This window comes from Pempheris klunzingeri, chromosome 3 (assembly GCF_042242105.1).
Source record: "Pempheris klunzingeri isolate RE-2024b chromosome 3, fPemKlu1.hap1, whole genome shotgun sequence".
NCBI classification, from domain to species: Eukaryota; Metazoa; Chordata; class Actinopteri; order Acropomatiformes; family Pempheridae; genus Pempheris; species Pempheris klunzingeri.
Window position 1 is genome coordinate 7463949 of NC_092014.1, and position 17127 is coordinate 7481075.

General features: G+C 40.6%; 1 protein-coding gene across 3 annotated transcripts; it reads right to left on the reverse strand.

Annotated features, from left to right (window-relative positions):
• Positions 1-3655: 3655 nt before the first annotated feature.
• arfip1 (ADP-ribosylation factor interacting protein 1 (arfaptin 1)) lies at positions 3656-16780 on the reverse strand. Of its 3 annotated transcripts, XM_070827739.1 has the most exons (10): positions 16554-16780; positions 14731-15086; positions 11055-11156; positions 9955-10063; positions 9273-9374; positions 7904-8016; positions 7353-7574; positions 6706-6863; positions 5808-5982; positions 3656-5709 (listed from the first exon to the last, which is right to left on the reverse strand). In XM_070827739.1, the coding sequence occupies exons 2-10, from the start codon at positions 15082-15084 to the stop codon at positions 5554-5556; spliced, it is 1491 nt and encodes a 496-aa protein (XP_070683840.1). In that variant the 5' UTR covers positions 15085-15086; positions 16554-16780; the 3' UTR covers positions 3656-5553. The 3 variants fall into 3 exon arrangements, with proteins under 3 accessions (XP_070683840.1, XP_070683842.1, XP_070683841.1); XM_070827741.1 differs by lacking the exon at positions 14731-15086; XM_070827740.1 differs by lacking the exon at positions 9273-9374.
• Between the last annotated feature and the right edge of the window lie 347 nt (positions 16781-17127).

Here is a 17127-nt window from a genome sequence, read left to right on the forward strand (position 1 = left end):
CGCACTGCATGATCTGGTGAGAACTTGGCTTAACAGCTGTCTTAGACCAACAGATCCTGAGTGAAGCACAGGTTATTATGACATGCAAAGGTGACAAATAAAGCAGGTGTTCAGGTTACCATAGAGACAACGGCAGGGAAACATGGAGGGAATGCAAACATGTTTACATGGCGGTGGGGAAAAGTGTTTGCCCAAGGGCCCAGACACACAGCAGGCTTCATTAAAATACACTTTAATACCTGTGAAACACTGCTTACAGGCAGTGCATGTGCACAGGTCACATTTCAGACTCTAATATGACACAAGACGACACGACACATAATGCTCATAAATCCCCAATACAACAATATTTGTCAAGACATCATCTGTGGAAGGAATATTTGTGTTGTTAGTTTAGCTCTGAATCCTTCTTTTGTCAGTTGATAGTTTTTAAAAATGTCTTCCAGCTCCTTTTTATTTGGGACTATTTTTTTCTTTAGCAGTCAGTTTATAGCTGGGAGACCTGGGTGGTAACAGGGGTGGGAGTTGGGGGTGTGACATAAGAGAAAGGCATGCAACCGAGGAGGCTTTAATTTTCTTCCTCTTCTCTTTTTCTTTGTCACTGCAGGCTGAAATTTAATTTATAAGACGAGGACAGATTTTGGGGCGATAAAGACAACTCGAGTTGACCCAAGTTGGCAACAACTATTCAGCCCCTCCGTGCTCCCACAGAAATAAATCAAGCCCCCCCAACATCTTCCTCCTCGGGATGACGTCAGAGAATTGAGTTTTCCATGTTGCTCTCGGCTTCCACAGCAACCGGGGGTGACACCGCCCTCTCCCTTGACCTGACCCGGGGAGAAACTCTTTTTTTCCACGGGGGTATTGTTCCCAACACTTGAATGGATTGCCCTCTAATTCATCTCAGCATGGATAATAGTGTACAAAAGCCAAGGAAGCCGGGGTCTGAGGTGCAGAACAAAACCAACTGGGGCAGAGTTATAAAGCCATACATGCTGGAGTAAAAGGGCTGGGGATGGGGCAGCAAGCTCTGCTGGTAGATCCACAACAACTGCCACAACAATAGTACTAAAAAAAATCCATCTGGGGCAACATAGAGTATTAGAATATACTGGAAAGTAGCTTCACATGTCTGGTCAGAGTCATCATTTTGCTTATATCTTATTTAGTCCCAAATTAAATCAAAGTTTTGTCAATTTTAAACCTGCTTCATTTAGGCAACAGTCACATATGATTGGCTGAGTAGACATTTTAAATTTGAGAACTTTTTGTTTCTAGTTATTTTTTTTAATAAAACGAGGATTTTGTAGGTAAACATGTTTATATTAAGTATTGAGAAAAGTATTAAAGCTAAATAGTGGAAACTTTCTAACTACAGACTAATTTTCATGGATCGTGTGAGTGAGTAAAAAACCAGCTGAGCAAAACTTCAGATTTAAATTGGCTTCAGTCATTTACAAAAAAAAAAGGCTCTTAAGTGAAAGTGACAACTAGAAATATTTAGTCATGTGTATGAAACAAAGACTTTTACTTCAACATGAAATACTCCAACTATTGTATAACCTAGAAGAAGTATTCCAGTATTAGAGTGTTTTTCTATTGATCAGTGTCAAAAAAGCCACATTAAATCTACTTTGATTCAAAATTGTAAAACATGAATGAAGATTAATACTTTCACTATATGTCTACTATAATGTGCACTATAATTTCTACATTTCAGAATTTCTAGATGATTTCTAAAAAAAAAAACTCAGTCCCTGCACATTCAATCTATTTTGTAATAAGTGACATTTTGAGCTCTGGAGTCACAATATTCAATGGACAGAAGGGAGATCTGGAATCAAAATGTTTAAGATACTGATAAGAAGCTCATGTTTCCTTGGTGTTTACATTGCCATCACTGAGAAGAGCAACAGATTCAGGCCTCAAACTGCACTAAATCTTCATTATGATGTAATTTTGGACCCTGACTGCATTGCAGGACACCTTCTGCTGTCACCTCAAAGGCTCACAGGGAGAAATACAACAGTGGTGGGGGGCTTAAAGCGCTCCCTGCTTTGCTGAAAATGGACATGCAGACTCGATGACTTTTCACAGAAGCAGAGTTACAGCAGGTCGTTACATGTCTCGCATCCACACACACACACACACACACACACACACACACACACACACACGGCACGATGCGGCGGTGCCGTCCTCACTTACCGGAGGGATGAGAGGGCTCGTCGAGACGCGTCCTGCGCTCCGACGCCGGTGGAGCTGCAGGCGAATACTTTTCAGGGAGGGGAAAAATCTGCGTTGCGTTTCGGGTTGTGAGCCGGTCAGGTGAGCCGCTGGCGTCCCGGCCGAGCTGCAGCAGCACAAGCGGCGCGGAGACGCTCGGCGGTGTTGTGAGCTTCCTCGGATGTGATTGGGCCAGGTGGAACAGGCGCGTTCACGTGGACCATGCGCGCTCGCCGCACGCAGCTTGTGACCACTGGTGCAATCACAAGGCTGCAGCCGGTGTTAGTGAACAGGCTCAGGTAACACTGTCAGCCTGAGAGAGGCACCCTCACTCAGCCACTGTCATTAAGAACAAATGCTTTACTGTTTCCCCACACTCATATATGTATACATATGATAATAATAATAATAATACATGACTCTCTGAATGAGGCCGTTTTGCACAAAGCATGCTTTTCACACATTAAAGTACATTTTGATGATAATCCTTCTGGGCTTTTGTTAAAGTAAAACTTAAATGCAAGACTTAACGGAGCACATTTGCAAGTCAAGGGTCTGAGTACTTCTTCCTGCACTGGTTTACTAGAGACGGTCGTGTTTTACTTCCAACTTAGAGAAAAGTTGAAACTTAAGTTATCACATTTCTTATTTAAATATGATTACAACTCTTTAGACCGTTTTACAAACATCTTTTTTCAGTCTTTTCCTTCCCTCTGCCATTGTTTCTTTCAATGTTCCTAAGCCTGTCCTACTTCTTTTCCATGCTTCCACCATTATGTTTATCGTCCTGGCCTTCCCCCCCGTAACCGTTTTCTCATCATGAAAAAAAAAGACATAAAAACCTTTTACCTTTAATTTGGCTACTTGAGCACATTTTACCACCAATGCTTGTTGACCTTATGGTTAAATCGAATTTCTTGATTCTGCAGTGACCCAATTCTTTTAATGGAAAAACATTAAACTGCTGCTCCAAGTACGGTTAAGGGAGATTTATTTACTTAGTGTGGTATCCTGAAGAGCCACAGAGCTAAAACAGACTCATCACTGAGGCTTTTCTGAGGATTAACCGTTCCTGTCTAACACCTGTGGGTGCGGTGGGTTTGTGATTGTGAAAAACTAAAGGGGACTCTAAAAGCACCTGGACTTGAGTAAACATAAGTCAATGTGATATGTCAACAGAATATAAACCACTGCTATCAGGCAACACAATTGAAAAACGGGATGAATGCAGAACAGCTTGAAATGTAATTGCGAATCCTCATATAGTTCATAACAAAGCTTTTCCTGCCTCCTAAGTCATATTGTCTGTTTGCAGTCCCGTCTGCCAAATGTACTTCAGCTTTACCTGACTTCACGTCTTTGTTGGCCTCTGGTGGTGACTTTCCCCACATGCTGCGACTTCAAACAACAAAAAAAACTCTTGAGATGCTTAAAGAAAAGAAACTTTTATTTTCCCCAAAGAGGTTACACAACATTCAGAATCCTTTCTTAACTCAACATGCGTTATTGTTTCATCATCATAAAGGTAGAGATCCACTAGCACGTACTAGTACTAGCACATCATTCTGTAGGTCTTCGGGAGAAAAAGCCAAACTGCATCATTGGTCATAAACTACATACTCAAGGTAAAGTAGAGAAAATTACAAATATATATATATCCATCTATTTCAGGGAAACAATAGATTGTTGTACAAGATTCACACTCTCAAACTGCTGTGTCGAGCCATAGGAAAAGTACAAATCACTAAAGTGAGGACGCGACGGCTGGTTATCAATACCAGCGAGCAATACGTCCTCTTTGAAAAATATACATTTTTATAGCCCAATGAAGGAAACTGTTAGCAGCTCAGGCAAAGGATGCTGGTCTTTCATATGTACAAAAGACAAAGTTTCTCAAGTTAATCGCATTTTGGTTTCCACCTTACATATACAGTTCTTACAAATTATTTGTAATTAGTCTCAAATGCTTAAATGTGCATATGTGCAATATGGATAAATATCTTTGAGATCAGCAAGCCTTGAAGTACATTTAGACTTTCTGAAGTTACTGAATTTCTTTTTTTTTTTTTTTTTTTACAGATATTATTTTGTTTTGTGTGGAGTGTTTTTACATGTAAAATTGTACAGGCTCTAACTGTACGTCCTCTGAGAGTGAGTGCATGAGTGTGTATTTGGTCCGTTCTCTTCCTTCAACAGTTGGTCCCGAAAACTGGTATTGAGAGCGCCTGTTTTCATTAACAAGACCAGATATCATAGCATGGAGGGGAAGAGAAGAACTAATTAAAGAAATCAAGGCACATTTAGTCACAAGGCTGGTCCTTCATTTTTTCTAGAATTCAGGAGAATCGACACTTTAACCCATTCAGTCGTATGCCATGAATGAAGACAAGGAAAGGAAAATGCTTAAAAAAAAAAAAAACGACAGCAATATCGATTAAAAGTAGAATCATGTCATCATGATCATATCACAACATGCAGGATTTGCTGTGAACTGCCATCAATATGACTCTTAAATATGAATTTAAAGGAATAGGTTAACACCAAGAGTTAGATGAGAAGATCGGTACCACTCTCACATCTGTATGTTATAGGTCACGCTACAGTCTGCAACTGGTTAGCTTAGCTTAGCATAAAGAGTGGGATCAAGGGGAAACCGCTAACTTGACTTTGTCCTGAGGCGCATAACCCCCCTGTAAAACCACAACTTCATTTTTTCATTTTCATTTATTAAGTGACTTATGTTTTACTTTTGGGCAGAACCAGGTTAGCCATTATCGCATTCAAACCTTTATGCTAAGCTAAGCGACTGTGGCCATGGTGAGCAGACAGATATGCAAGTGGTGTTAATCTTCTCATCTGACTCTCTCCTTAAGTGTCCTGATTATACTTTCGTAAAGCATTCATCCCTGTCTGAGAACAATGTAAATGATGCAAGTAAAATGGCAGATGGTTTGATCGTAACAGCCCTTACAGGGACAACTTCCTGCCGTGCTGAGATACAACATTCATGTGCTGGAGTACAAAAGGCCATTTACAGTTTCCAAATGTGTTTACTGCAGCAACTACTGTTCAACAGTTTTGTCAAACAGTATAAAAGTGCGTTTCCTGTGATTTCAATTGACTTCAAGATGGAAAGAATGATTTAACATCAAGAGTAAAACTGATTTTTTGTTTTTCATTTTCTGTATCAAGTTAAAAGATCTACAATAATGACAGTTTGAAAGGCAGTGACAGTAGAGTTGAAGGGAGGAAGGGGGGTTCCTGCAGTTTCTGAAGAATTTGACATTTCCCGTCAAACTGAGCCACAATGGCGTCAATAAGGAGTGATTAGTGCTCTTCCAACCAAGATGGACTGTCCCCACCTGGCATTTTCAACTTGATGTGGAACTGCTTGAGTGTCTGTTCCAGCTGCTGTTGGTTTCCAGCGTAGTACGCAGCTATGGCATTGTGGAACAGGATGAGCTGGTTGTGCAATACCTTCACCTGTTTGGGAGCAGGAGGAGGAAATAAAGCGACAATTAAATAACTGAAAGCCGTTATGTCGGCACAGGTATGTAGAGTAGAATGAGCCTCATGCCCACCTTGTTCTCCTCCAGGAACTTCAGCTTGATGGAGACGTCATTCCGCATCCTCTCGTACTTCTCACGGTGGACCTGGAACTGCTGCTGGGACAGCTCTATCTTGGGCATGGTGGTGGAATCACGTGGTCCCAGATTCAGCTCTTCCAAATCTGTACGGTACGCGTCATACTCAACCCTAGAAGTGTGTTATTATTTTAAAAGCATTAGAAATATGGCGGCGACATGACAAAAAGTAATGCCTTGTAGCTCTAGTAGTTTTTTGTGGTTTCCCCATCTTGTTTGGCCCGTGAACGCACACAAAGATGCACGTGGGTGATGTGATCTAAACGGTTTAACAATATTCCACTGATCATCAGTAGTAATGATCTAAGATATACAGCAACAGACCAACAAAGGAAGCAAAAACAAAGGCTGCTACAGCTTTGCAGATGCTTTATGAGGGAGGAACTGCACGTTTATTATACCATACGCTCAAATGTGTTTTGGTGAGTAACACTGAATGCAAACATTATCTTTTGTTGGTTTACAAGAAAACTCCAGGGCACATTTAATTTGCATTCATACATATGCATGCCTCTAATATTTACATACAGATTACATCATTCAAATAACTGCCTGTATGAGAATGTACATGTTAGCTTGTGTTGGCCGCTGGTGAAAAAACAGGAAGTTCTGTTCGTTACTAAAGAACTTCTCTGGTAACTTCAAATGTTAAATTCAATTTTCCTCTTGTGGAAGACAACATCATCAACAAATTGTATTTATTGTGAATAAGCCCTCTAACAATGCCTCCATTCTTGATTTTCTTTATGTCCTGATCTTATGAACTAACCACGGTAAAACATGTTTAAGCCCCCAAAATCCAACCAGGAGAAAAAAAAAATCATGCATCACCTACCTTGCAATTTCATACTGTTTGATATTAAGCATGGTGTCTTCGATTGTTTTGTCCACGAGTGTGTTAACACTGGAGATGAAAAAGGTGATTGCACCGAGCAGTGTCTCTCCGTTTTTGGACAAAAGCTTTTGGGTGTCAGCGTTGTAACCAAACTCTTCCTAAAAGAACAGATTGAACACATTTTAATTATCCCTCTGAATTTTGCTTACTTGGCAAAGTTGCCCACAATCACTAAATGCAGGTGCCAGCACCATACAGCACATTTTGCATTTCTGCATCAATTAAACACAAAAAAAATGTATCCATGAGGAGACAGATTCCTCCAAAAAAATATACTTGATAGTATAGTATTGATAGTAAGACATAATAAAACAGTGATTATAACATTAGTTCTACAGCACACCATTCCCAAAAGAACAGAAATGCCTGACGTTTAGAGTGTGCACTGTGATTTTATGCTTCAATAAAATAAAAATAAACAATAACAATAAACACTCATTTGGAATCACAGAAAACATGTTTGCCCAGAAGACACGTACTACTTTAAAGACTCTTTGCTAGGACGCTTAATTAGGATGATAACATAGCACTTTTCTTCATCCTACCCAGTTTGATTGATTACAGTGCGTCTATATATACGGACTCACATGGAGTTCTGGTGACTTGAGGCTGAGGTCGGCGAAGGCGTCGCCCAGCTGCCTCTGTGTCTGCATCATCTGTGACAGCTGATTGGCCAGCGTCTGAGCCAGCTTGATTACATGCTGGTACTTCCTCTTGTTGTCACGGAGGACTTCGATTTGCGCCTCCAGCTCCATGTCCACAGTCCTCGAGCCCCGACCCAGCTTCTCAGACAGGATCTGCCTCGTACACTGCAGGGAGCAGCATATTATAACGCACAGTGATAAGAGTTTAAGGCCATTTTAAAATATTAAGAGTGACTGCTGGGAGGTTCTTCTGTACTTAGTGAAAAGAAAAGGAGATTGAAAAATTGAAACAGACAATCAGACAGACACAGCGGAGCCAAAACACAAAGTCTAAAGCAAGAGAGGATCAATCATTTGTGTAGATCATTTAGGGGTATAGTTCTTTTCTGCCAACATCCTAATAACAGAGAGAAGATAGAGAATGGGACTGAGGCTGAGAGAAGAAGCAGGGTAGAGGGGGGACATAAAAATAAATCAAGGAGAGAGAGGATTACTTTATATGTGTTGATGCTCCACTTTCTCACAAGGTCCAGTTTTTCCATGGCTGGGTTCTTTAAGTCATCTGAGAGGACCACCGCTCCACTCTGTGGCTGTGCATTCATCGCGCCTGGACAGTTAGAAGTCATTCACTTAGTGGGTGATTAAGTTATTGGATTTGCAGGCTACAGAGCTGTGGCGACAATTTGAGAGGTACAATTCAAGTGTAATGAGATTGTCATGTTAACATTAAAACGTCAACAAACACCACTTGATAGATTTGAAGAATTAGGAGGATGGTGATGACATCTATGATTACTGAAATCAAAGTGAACATTAAAATACAATTAGTTGTGACACACCATTTTTAAAGTGCTAACAGACAGTGTAAAGTGCTTTATTGTGATTTGGGCATAGAAGGTAAATTTGAGTCCTGAGACTGACAGACTGTAGTTAAAAGGTCAGCAAACAAGTCACAAAGAATAATAGTCCCATAAGGAATATTGTTAGTTGAATGATTAAAATTGTGTTTCAAATAAATACACTTCTAGCTAACAAAGCTAGTTCATGCTTCATCTTAAAGCATGTCTCTTAATCTTTACTCACAATAGAAATAAGTCAGATTTTGTGTCATCCTTGACATTTTGATGAAATTCCTGATTCTTTTCTTATGATGGCAAACAAACTAAACTAAAAAGTCAAGCCTTAAGTGAACGCTAGTAATGTTAGCTAGCAAACAAAATTAGTCTTTGCTTACCAGTTAAATTGGTTTCGATATTCCAAAGGCTTTTACAGTAATGCTACAAAAGTATGCAGCAAATAGATGATCATGCACCAACAGCTGTAAAAATATAAAATGTACATTTCTTTTTACACTGATGTATTCAGTCATGTTTTTGACTCGTCTGACTATCATTTACAACATTTGTCAGTTTCAGGCCTCCATAGGGAGAGACTATAGGTGGCAGCTTTTTGCGAGGACAAAGGCTGCAAGCAGGAAAACCCACTGAGATTAAATGTGAAAGCAGTTTTCTTTCCAAGCCAAGCAAATGTTATGGGCATTAAGAGCCTGCATCAGATCTAGCAATCTTGAGTTCCAGATCTTAAAAAATGACCATCAAGGAGTGTGTGAGTGCCCATCATTAGCCACTGCAAAGCAGGAAACTAGTTAAATTGGCCGAGTCTAATACGAAGGTGAAGTCTGGAGAGTCAGAGAAGGAAGGAGAAGAAGACAGGTTTGGTTTCTGAATGGAGCACAGCCTGTAGGAACAACAAGCAGGTAAGAAACCGATGAAACCAAGAAGGGTACAATAGACTGCGGTTAATTTAGTGTGCAAATAGCGACGATTCAGTATCGTCTGACTCATACTCCATCGCTGTGGGTACCTTTCTCAGCATGACTATCGCTGGAAGAGCGTGCCAGGCGGCTAGCAACAGCCGAGCTGGGAGCTACAGGTGTCACAGGGGATGTGGGCAGGCTTGCTGACCCTGGGAGATATTCAGAGTAATGATTCATTAATATATCACAATCCCTCCTATGCGAACGTAAGGGGGATCTCTAACTGATGCTTCCTGTGTGTTTTTTTTTTTTTTTTTAAGATGGTGTCTCTCTCCATATTACAGGATGAATGTGTTACTGAACAAAAGCCTTCTTCACTCAGTGTAAATAAAATGGAAAACAGCCATGGCAACACTGTGGTAAACGGGCCTCGACAGCTCGCCCCTCTATGGGGAGATGTTTATTTGCATGTGACAAGGGCATGACGATGAAAAGGAAAGGAGGGCTACAACCTGGAGATCAGAGGAAACTCATTAAATTCAATTGAATGCCACCTTTACAAATTCAAATGCGCGCCTTTCCAATTTCAGAGATTAAGTGGAGCCCTGGAAATACATGGAGAGAAAGACGGTCTGGAAACACTGCAAAGCAATCGGATAATGTAACAAGGTGACAGAGCCTGATACGTCTCTGATGAGCTGCTCCGTCACAAAACTCTGATGAGCGAGGAAAGCGCACGTACACAATACAATGAGAGCAACAGTAACAATGGGGAGTGAAAGGTTTTACCTTTGTACGGTCCTGATTCAATGATGCCCTCTGTTGTTGAAGCAAAGTTGCTGGAGGTGATGCAGGAGTCTTTAAGGTTTAGGGCCCCCGGCCCACTTGGGTAAGAGTCCTATGAAAAAGTAATTCAAACAGGGATTATTTTACAGGTTTAGTGGTTCCTAGCAGACAGGCAGAAATGACAGGGAACCCTCTGTGTGTGTGTTTGACATTTGGGGTTTGCCAAAACTACAGGCCTAACCTGTTCACCAGTGTGAAAGTGATCCACTCACAAAAAGGTAAGATTTAAAAAAAATTTGGATTTAGATCAACTTCACAATAATTGATTGTCATCTGCAGAGCATCAATAAACACCACTGTGTAAGATATCAAGGTTTCCTGTGAGCTTCTCTGAGTCTGAGCTACCCAACTCCATGGATTTCCTTCACAGTGAGATGAAGCCACACTTTGGACCATTTCTTGATCTCCGCCATCACTCTTTTTTGTTTGACATCATTGTTTTGTGCAACTGTCAGAAAAACATGCTGACATCGATAGAGGGAATTGATAAGAAAGAAGATATATGATTCAGACAAATTGGACTATTTGGAACCTGAACTTATTCTGGATTCCCATTCTTAACCACGAGGTCGCCATCAAAATGACCTTCTCACCATGACTGACTGAATACATCACTGCTACACAGAGCGAAACATATATTGCAGGGCTGCGACAAGTAATTGAATTTCACTTTAATTGGTCGACAAAAAAATCTGCAACTACTTTCATAGTCGATTCATTGTTTCAGTTTATTCTCAAGCAAAAATGCCAAAGATCAGCTGGTTCCAGTTTCTCACATGTGAAGTTGCGTTTCTGCCATATTTTAATCCAGGATGGAGTTTTTATTGTTTTATGGTTATCCAATGTGACGAAAGATATTATACTTCATGTGTCAGTGAAAGACACATTATAACAATGTCGTTAATGTTAATGTCGTTAAGGAGACCATCTTTCAACTGAAGGACTTTGAAAACCTATTCAAAATTTTGTTTGGGAAGCAAGTAGACACACTTTGAGACAAATACAGTTTTGACAGTCTCAAAAGGCTCCGATCAAGCCCTTACCCTCTGGAATACTGTCTCTGGGCTCTGATCCAGGTCTCCATTGTTGGTGACTGGGATCTCAGCGGCTGTGCTTCTATGGGACTCCTCGGCCATTGTGCTGTCCTGTGATGAGGAGGGTGCAATAAAGCAAGTTATTCTTTAAAGTTTTCCAAGCAACTTTAAAGAGAGAGACCTCCATTAAGAAAAAAAGGACTCAGGATCCACCGGTGGGACACAATAGCTGTGGGCTGCCATCTTGTGGACACAGAAATAGTGAAAATTATCGGCCTGAGCCAGGGTTCAACACTGATAATAATACTTGCACTGTAGAATCATATAGTGATATCGTTCTATCAGGGTGAACAACACTGGTGATTACAATGTGAAAGCATTGAAAATACGATCCACTGAACACTATTTTGAATATTTTAGCTTAAAATACCTTAAACATATTGTGACACACACTGTATGGATGAAAAAAAATATGGTGATGACACTGACTTTTCAGACAGAAAACTTTTGCACAATACACAGTTTCTTTCACTGATTTCCAGGACAGGATGGAGAGGTTGGCAAACACTATGTCAGTTACATTGCAGCATTACAGCATTCACCAGGATACCAGGAAGTTATTCTGCAACAACTAGCATCTAATTACAACACTCCCATTTAACAACACTGTTTCTGTTTGATTCCCAAACACAGGATGGAAAATGTTACCAAGAGCAATAAATCATCTTCACCCTTTATAGACATTCATTGGTGGAGTATTTTAAACACAGTATCTTGTACTTTGTGTGTCATTGGTTTGGTGCATTAAGGCCTCCATCCATGAAGCTAAAAGTAAATGAAGCAGTTATCTCTGACATCAGTAGCAGTGCTTTAGACAGACACTACTAGGTTCTTTATAGCCATGTGCATGCCAGCGTTTCCTAGCAAATACAAGGCCTTATGTTTTACAGTGACATTACTTATTTCAGCCCACATTAAACTCTGTACGTCATGTTTGTGGTCTAACTCAGAAAATCTTGTTATGCAGGAATATGCATGGAACAACATTCTCCCCAGCCTTGAATATAGTTAAAAACCACGTGGAAGCACCTGTTAAAACCTTGAGGAGAGACCGTAATTTATACGTTTTCATAATCGTGTCTGTGGATTAAAATGACACAGTGACACACTGGCTTGCTTAGCTGCACATTCACATGTTGGATTGTAGCAAGCCAGAGGGTGGAGACAACAATTTGTGGCAACAACTGTTTTGTCTAAACTGCAATAAACTGGCTGCCTATAGTTGCAGGCTGAACATACAGTTGTACTATTTTTAGTTTTTTGTGGCCTAATCACTGTGGGGGTCAAAGGACACTGACCTAACTGCTTTGAAACTTGGCATGTGAGCTTTGTGAGGTCTATCAGCATAAATCTGGTTAATGTTTATTAGTGACACAGCTGGCAAAGGTGGTACCACTGAAAAAATGGATTACAATAAATAAATCTGAATTTGCATCTTTGAAAAAGATCCTTCGACTATATGTGGACCTTGGCCTGTGTCTAAATAATGCAAATAGCTACCAGATCACTTGGTAATAAGAGCTGGGTCTGGTCAAAACAGACCGACTGGTTTAACTGTGGTAGCACAAAAGGGAGTTTAAATCATGGGTTTATATCAGAAACTCGCTCCAGCACTGAGTAAATATATTTGGTTCTGGTTCAGAATGATGTTAATACACTGAAGGAAGCACACACAAAAAAGATGATTAAAAGATAAAATGTGCAAATGATTCAATCTCCTTCTCAAAACTAGTTTAACACAAGTCTCAATCAAGATAATAAAAAGGTGGGCAAACTATTGCAAATACATCAAGATTTAGTCTTCCCCTTTGTTCTCATTGTGTCATCTGATACTGTGAATGTGTTAAGAAAGGGTTAACACTGGTCTCAGTGAAGAATGCTTTATGTCAAGAAGTTGGAGTGTTAAGGTATTTGGCTCTCTGGAAGACAAAACATCTTTTTTTTTTTTTTTTTTTTTAAAGCTAGAGCCTGTAATCACAGATTTCTGATATGCTCAACCAGAACATAGGAAAGAGACCAACGTGAAGCCCCATAAAATGATGTTATGTTGGCATGCATTACAAAGACTTTACTCTGAGTGCTGTGTCATGTGACAGGCACATTAATTCTTTAAGGCCATATGATGCCTGAATGCAGGCCGGCAGCACAGACATGCACTGCTGAGCTTGTCTAACCACCTTGTGCAGATAGGGCAGACAGGCTCCTGTCTGGCTGTTCTCTCTGACATCAAGTTTAAACAGGGTGTCTGGCAGAGGCACGACTCTGATTACATTCCAAATAAAGACAGATTATAACAAAATTTGCTGACGATAAGTATTTGCATGTTGTTTTTTGGGGGGGGTTTAGATTGTGTCTTTATTATCCTCATTTAAGATCAAGAGTCCCCTTATATTTAAAAACCTAATGGGACTGATTCAGTCATAAATCCAGAGACAATCAGGGGTCTCAGAGCACCACCAAATGCAAACATTTCTGCAAGGATGCTTGCTAATAATGTCAGCCTACTGGAGCACTGAGAGAAGCAAAGTGGCCGCAAAATTAATCAGGCATATGAAGGGGCAAGGTATGGCATGTCATCGTGTGCGATTCCCTACAGCTCAGTATCCTAGATACAAGCTAGCATGACGTGGCAGGGAGGGATAACAACAATGAGCTAATTGTCCAATTAGAGTGCGTCAGCTGAAGAGGAAAGAATCACGTCCTGCCTCTCAAACAATGGAAGAACGTGACACAACCCTGTTGCACAATGTCAGGTTTAAGCTGCAAAAACAGATTGGAAAGTTTATCTTAAGGTAAATCCTGAAAACGGATAACAGCCGCGGTGCATTTAGGGCTACTAAATGAAGAGGGTTTAGAAAAGACACAGAAGAGTTTAGATTTTTTTTGAGTGTTTAGGAGTAGTGCATTCCAGGAAGAAATGTGGGACAGCCTGAGAGAATGTAGTCAGGAGTCCAAATCCATTGAACTTATCCAGCCATGTGACTGACAGCATGTAGAGAGCTCTACGCACAAATAGGGAAGCACTGTGTAGAACTGCTATTATTTACACATAATTTACATGTTCACTTACACACAGAGTCAGTGTCCAATAGTAGAAGGCAAAAATGAGAAGTGTATACTTACTGGCTTGACTTATTATACTCACATACATTGCATAGTAATAAACAGCAAAGATACATCCTTCTCAACAATCACTTTGAGATAAGCCGGCATTGATATAAAGCAGAGAAAGTGTCTGAAGCCATGATCAATCCCAAACACATAAGGCACCTCACAGAGCAACACACAAGTAAGAAAAAGAAAGACACTAACTGCACCATCAACACAGCGACACCTACACCAGCTAGATATCACAAAAGCCTGCAGCAAAGCAGAGTGACATCTGAAACACATCTATACTGTCATAAAAGGGAGAATCAATCACTTTACAGCTATAACTCAGGTTCATGTTGTTGATTATATCAGATAAAGCTTCACATCTAAATTTAATCTAACAATAAGTTGATTGGAGAGGAAAGAGACCACCACCATCACAGCAAATAAAGATTAAAACAGCAACGTGAACAAGAGCACGGTAGGGAAGTGCTAGAAGAGGCTGATTGTCCAAAGTGAAGGTAAATATCACCTTTATTTCATCGTGAGAATCTCCACCTTCCTTTGGTGTTTCAGCTGTTTCAACATGATGATTTGTCTCGTGGGCCCCCTTGTCTACACTGTCAGACATGTGTGCAGCATCACTGTCACAGCGTGTCACCACACTCTCACTCCGAACGCCCTCATCCTCGTCACCATTTTCTTCAGCACTGTCAATATCAATGTCGTACAGCTCTTCATCTCTGTCATCTCTACTGTCGTCTACACTCTCCTGTTTCACATCCTCACTCAAACTCTCCTCTGCTTTGTCAGCCTCCTCACAATCCATCTGAGGGTCCTCGGCTGAGGTCTTCCCCGATTCAGCCTCAAGACTAACTTCAGACATACCTGAAAACAGACAGATAGGAGGGCATGAATAGGTCCTACCAAGCTGGCTGACTGTTTGTAGTGCACTAATACAGTATAATGCAGGAATGTGCTACGAACCTACCTCCAGTTTGTTCCAGTGTGGGAATATATCATCTTTACATTCAAGTCATATTATATCAACTCTAACTACAACCCTGAAGGTTATTTAATTGCACGTATTGCTGTTTCAAGAGTATTTCCAGAATTGTCAAGGATGAAAAAAATATTCCATCAATACTTTAGCTCTAATCGTTAAGACCACAGCTGGGAATTACACATTTCCTTGCTCATTTTTAACAACAAGAAAGATATGAACGCATAGTAGTGAATGAAATCAATGAACATTTATTTATACATTTTATTTTTTAAGTTAATTATTCATTTATAAAGACATTTATTAGTGATTATATATATATATATATATACACACACACACACACACACACACACTTTAGATATTGTATTTATGCTGTGTGCATTATTCATGCCTAAGAAACATAGACGTATCCATACAGTACACACACACACCCATCTATAAAGCTGTGATACACATGTCCACACAAACATATATAACAAATTTAATTTTGGTTTGATTTCAGATCATGTCCAACAAATCTAGCAAAGAGATCAGATCCTTTCCTGCTACCACCTCTGAGTGGGTTTAGCACTTTGCAAAGACTTGTTTTAGCATGAGTTTCCATTTCACAAATGTACTTGACCGGTCCCGTGTGCTGCATCTTATGATCTCAAGAACCACTACAGCAATCCTTCTCTTGGATATAGATGGACAGATGTGAGCTTTCTACTGGCGAGTCAATGTTAAAATGTGCATTTCCTGGGGTTTCCGGCTTCCCGTAGGAAAATATGATCCATTTCTATCATGATTACTCACTTTTATTTGGTTTTATATTTGCATTCATCTACATGGGGAGACGACGTGGATGCTGCTAGTTATACACTTGACAGTCACACATTACAGCTGTCATCTTCAGTGCTCTGTCACACCGGAACTGGCCCCTTACGTTTGGCAAGGTTAGGTAAATTACCTGTTGCAGCACAGTCACGTGACTAGCCAGGGAGCCAAACTGGGTGCTAAAACACTTTTTAATGCTAGTCACGACACCTCACGTAATGTAACTGTAAGCCTTATAAATACGCGGAAATTGTGGAGCCGGAAAGCAAGGATTAAGCAAACCTTTCCGTGGGTTTATCTCCCAGCCGTTCAGCGTTTAGCTGCCCACTAATTTGGGTTGAATATATCACAGCCGTTGACGTGTTGCTAGCTAACGTTAACGTAGCTAAACAGAAGATAACGCAGTTAGCAAAGTTATGAAAAACTTCAATAAAATCACTTTAAATGGACAAGGTTATCTCACTTTTCATTATCTCATATGATACTCAGTGCCATAAGCGAGTAGCAATGATGAAAACTTTAGTTAACATTACCTGTCTGCGGCCGTGGCTAACTATTTAGCTGTGAACTGTTAGCCGTTGTAGTAGTTCACTGAAATCCTTGACGCCGTGCCGCACTGGGCGTGTTTTTCTGAAAGGCAGTGCGCCTATTGTTAATGGAAACGTTGCATAGATATACTACCAATTTATCACCGCTGGTCCTTGACTCTTCCTCGGCCACACCAGACTTGCTGTTTGAATCCCGGAAAGAAAGATCCACTTTGCGGGCCGTCGGCTGTCATCAGCAGCGGACCGCATCATTTGCTGCATGCGCTCTCCCCCTGCTGTTAAGACATGCTGCTTGCACTTTGTGTGCAAGCTGCGTTCATTCAATATTTCTAAGTGGATAAATCTGTGGTTGAAATAGGACAATCGGGGGAGCTGCTCAAACCTTCGTAGTTAATGTTTATCTCAACTGCAACCGCAGCTTTCTCCCTGTCGAGTTGGAATGCGACTGACAGTAACTGGCTACGGTGTGACGAAAAGAACTCAATTTCCCAGAAGCCCCGATGTAGGCGACGCAGAGTTACGTTGAAACGCAAGCTGAAGCCTGGTTGAGGCAGTCCAG

Bases quoted from the DNA above. Each gene is read 5' to 3' on its own strand.
- arfip1 (XM_070827739.1), bottom strand. From the start codon at position 15,084: ATGTCTGAAGTTAGTCTTGAGGCTGAATCGGGGAAGACCTCAGCCGAG. The intron at 10,064-11,054 runs GTAAGGGCTTGA...ACTTTTTCATAG, and splicing joins CAGAGACAGTATTCCAGAGG to GACTCTTACCCAAGTGGGCC. The intron at 5,710-5,807 runs GTGGGCATGAGG...GCTCCCAAACAG, and splicing joins AGTTCCTGGAGGAGAACAAG to GTGAAGGTATTGCACAACCA.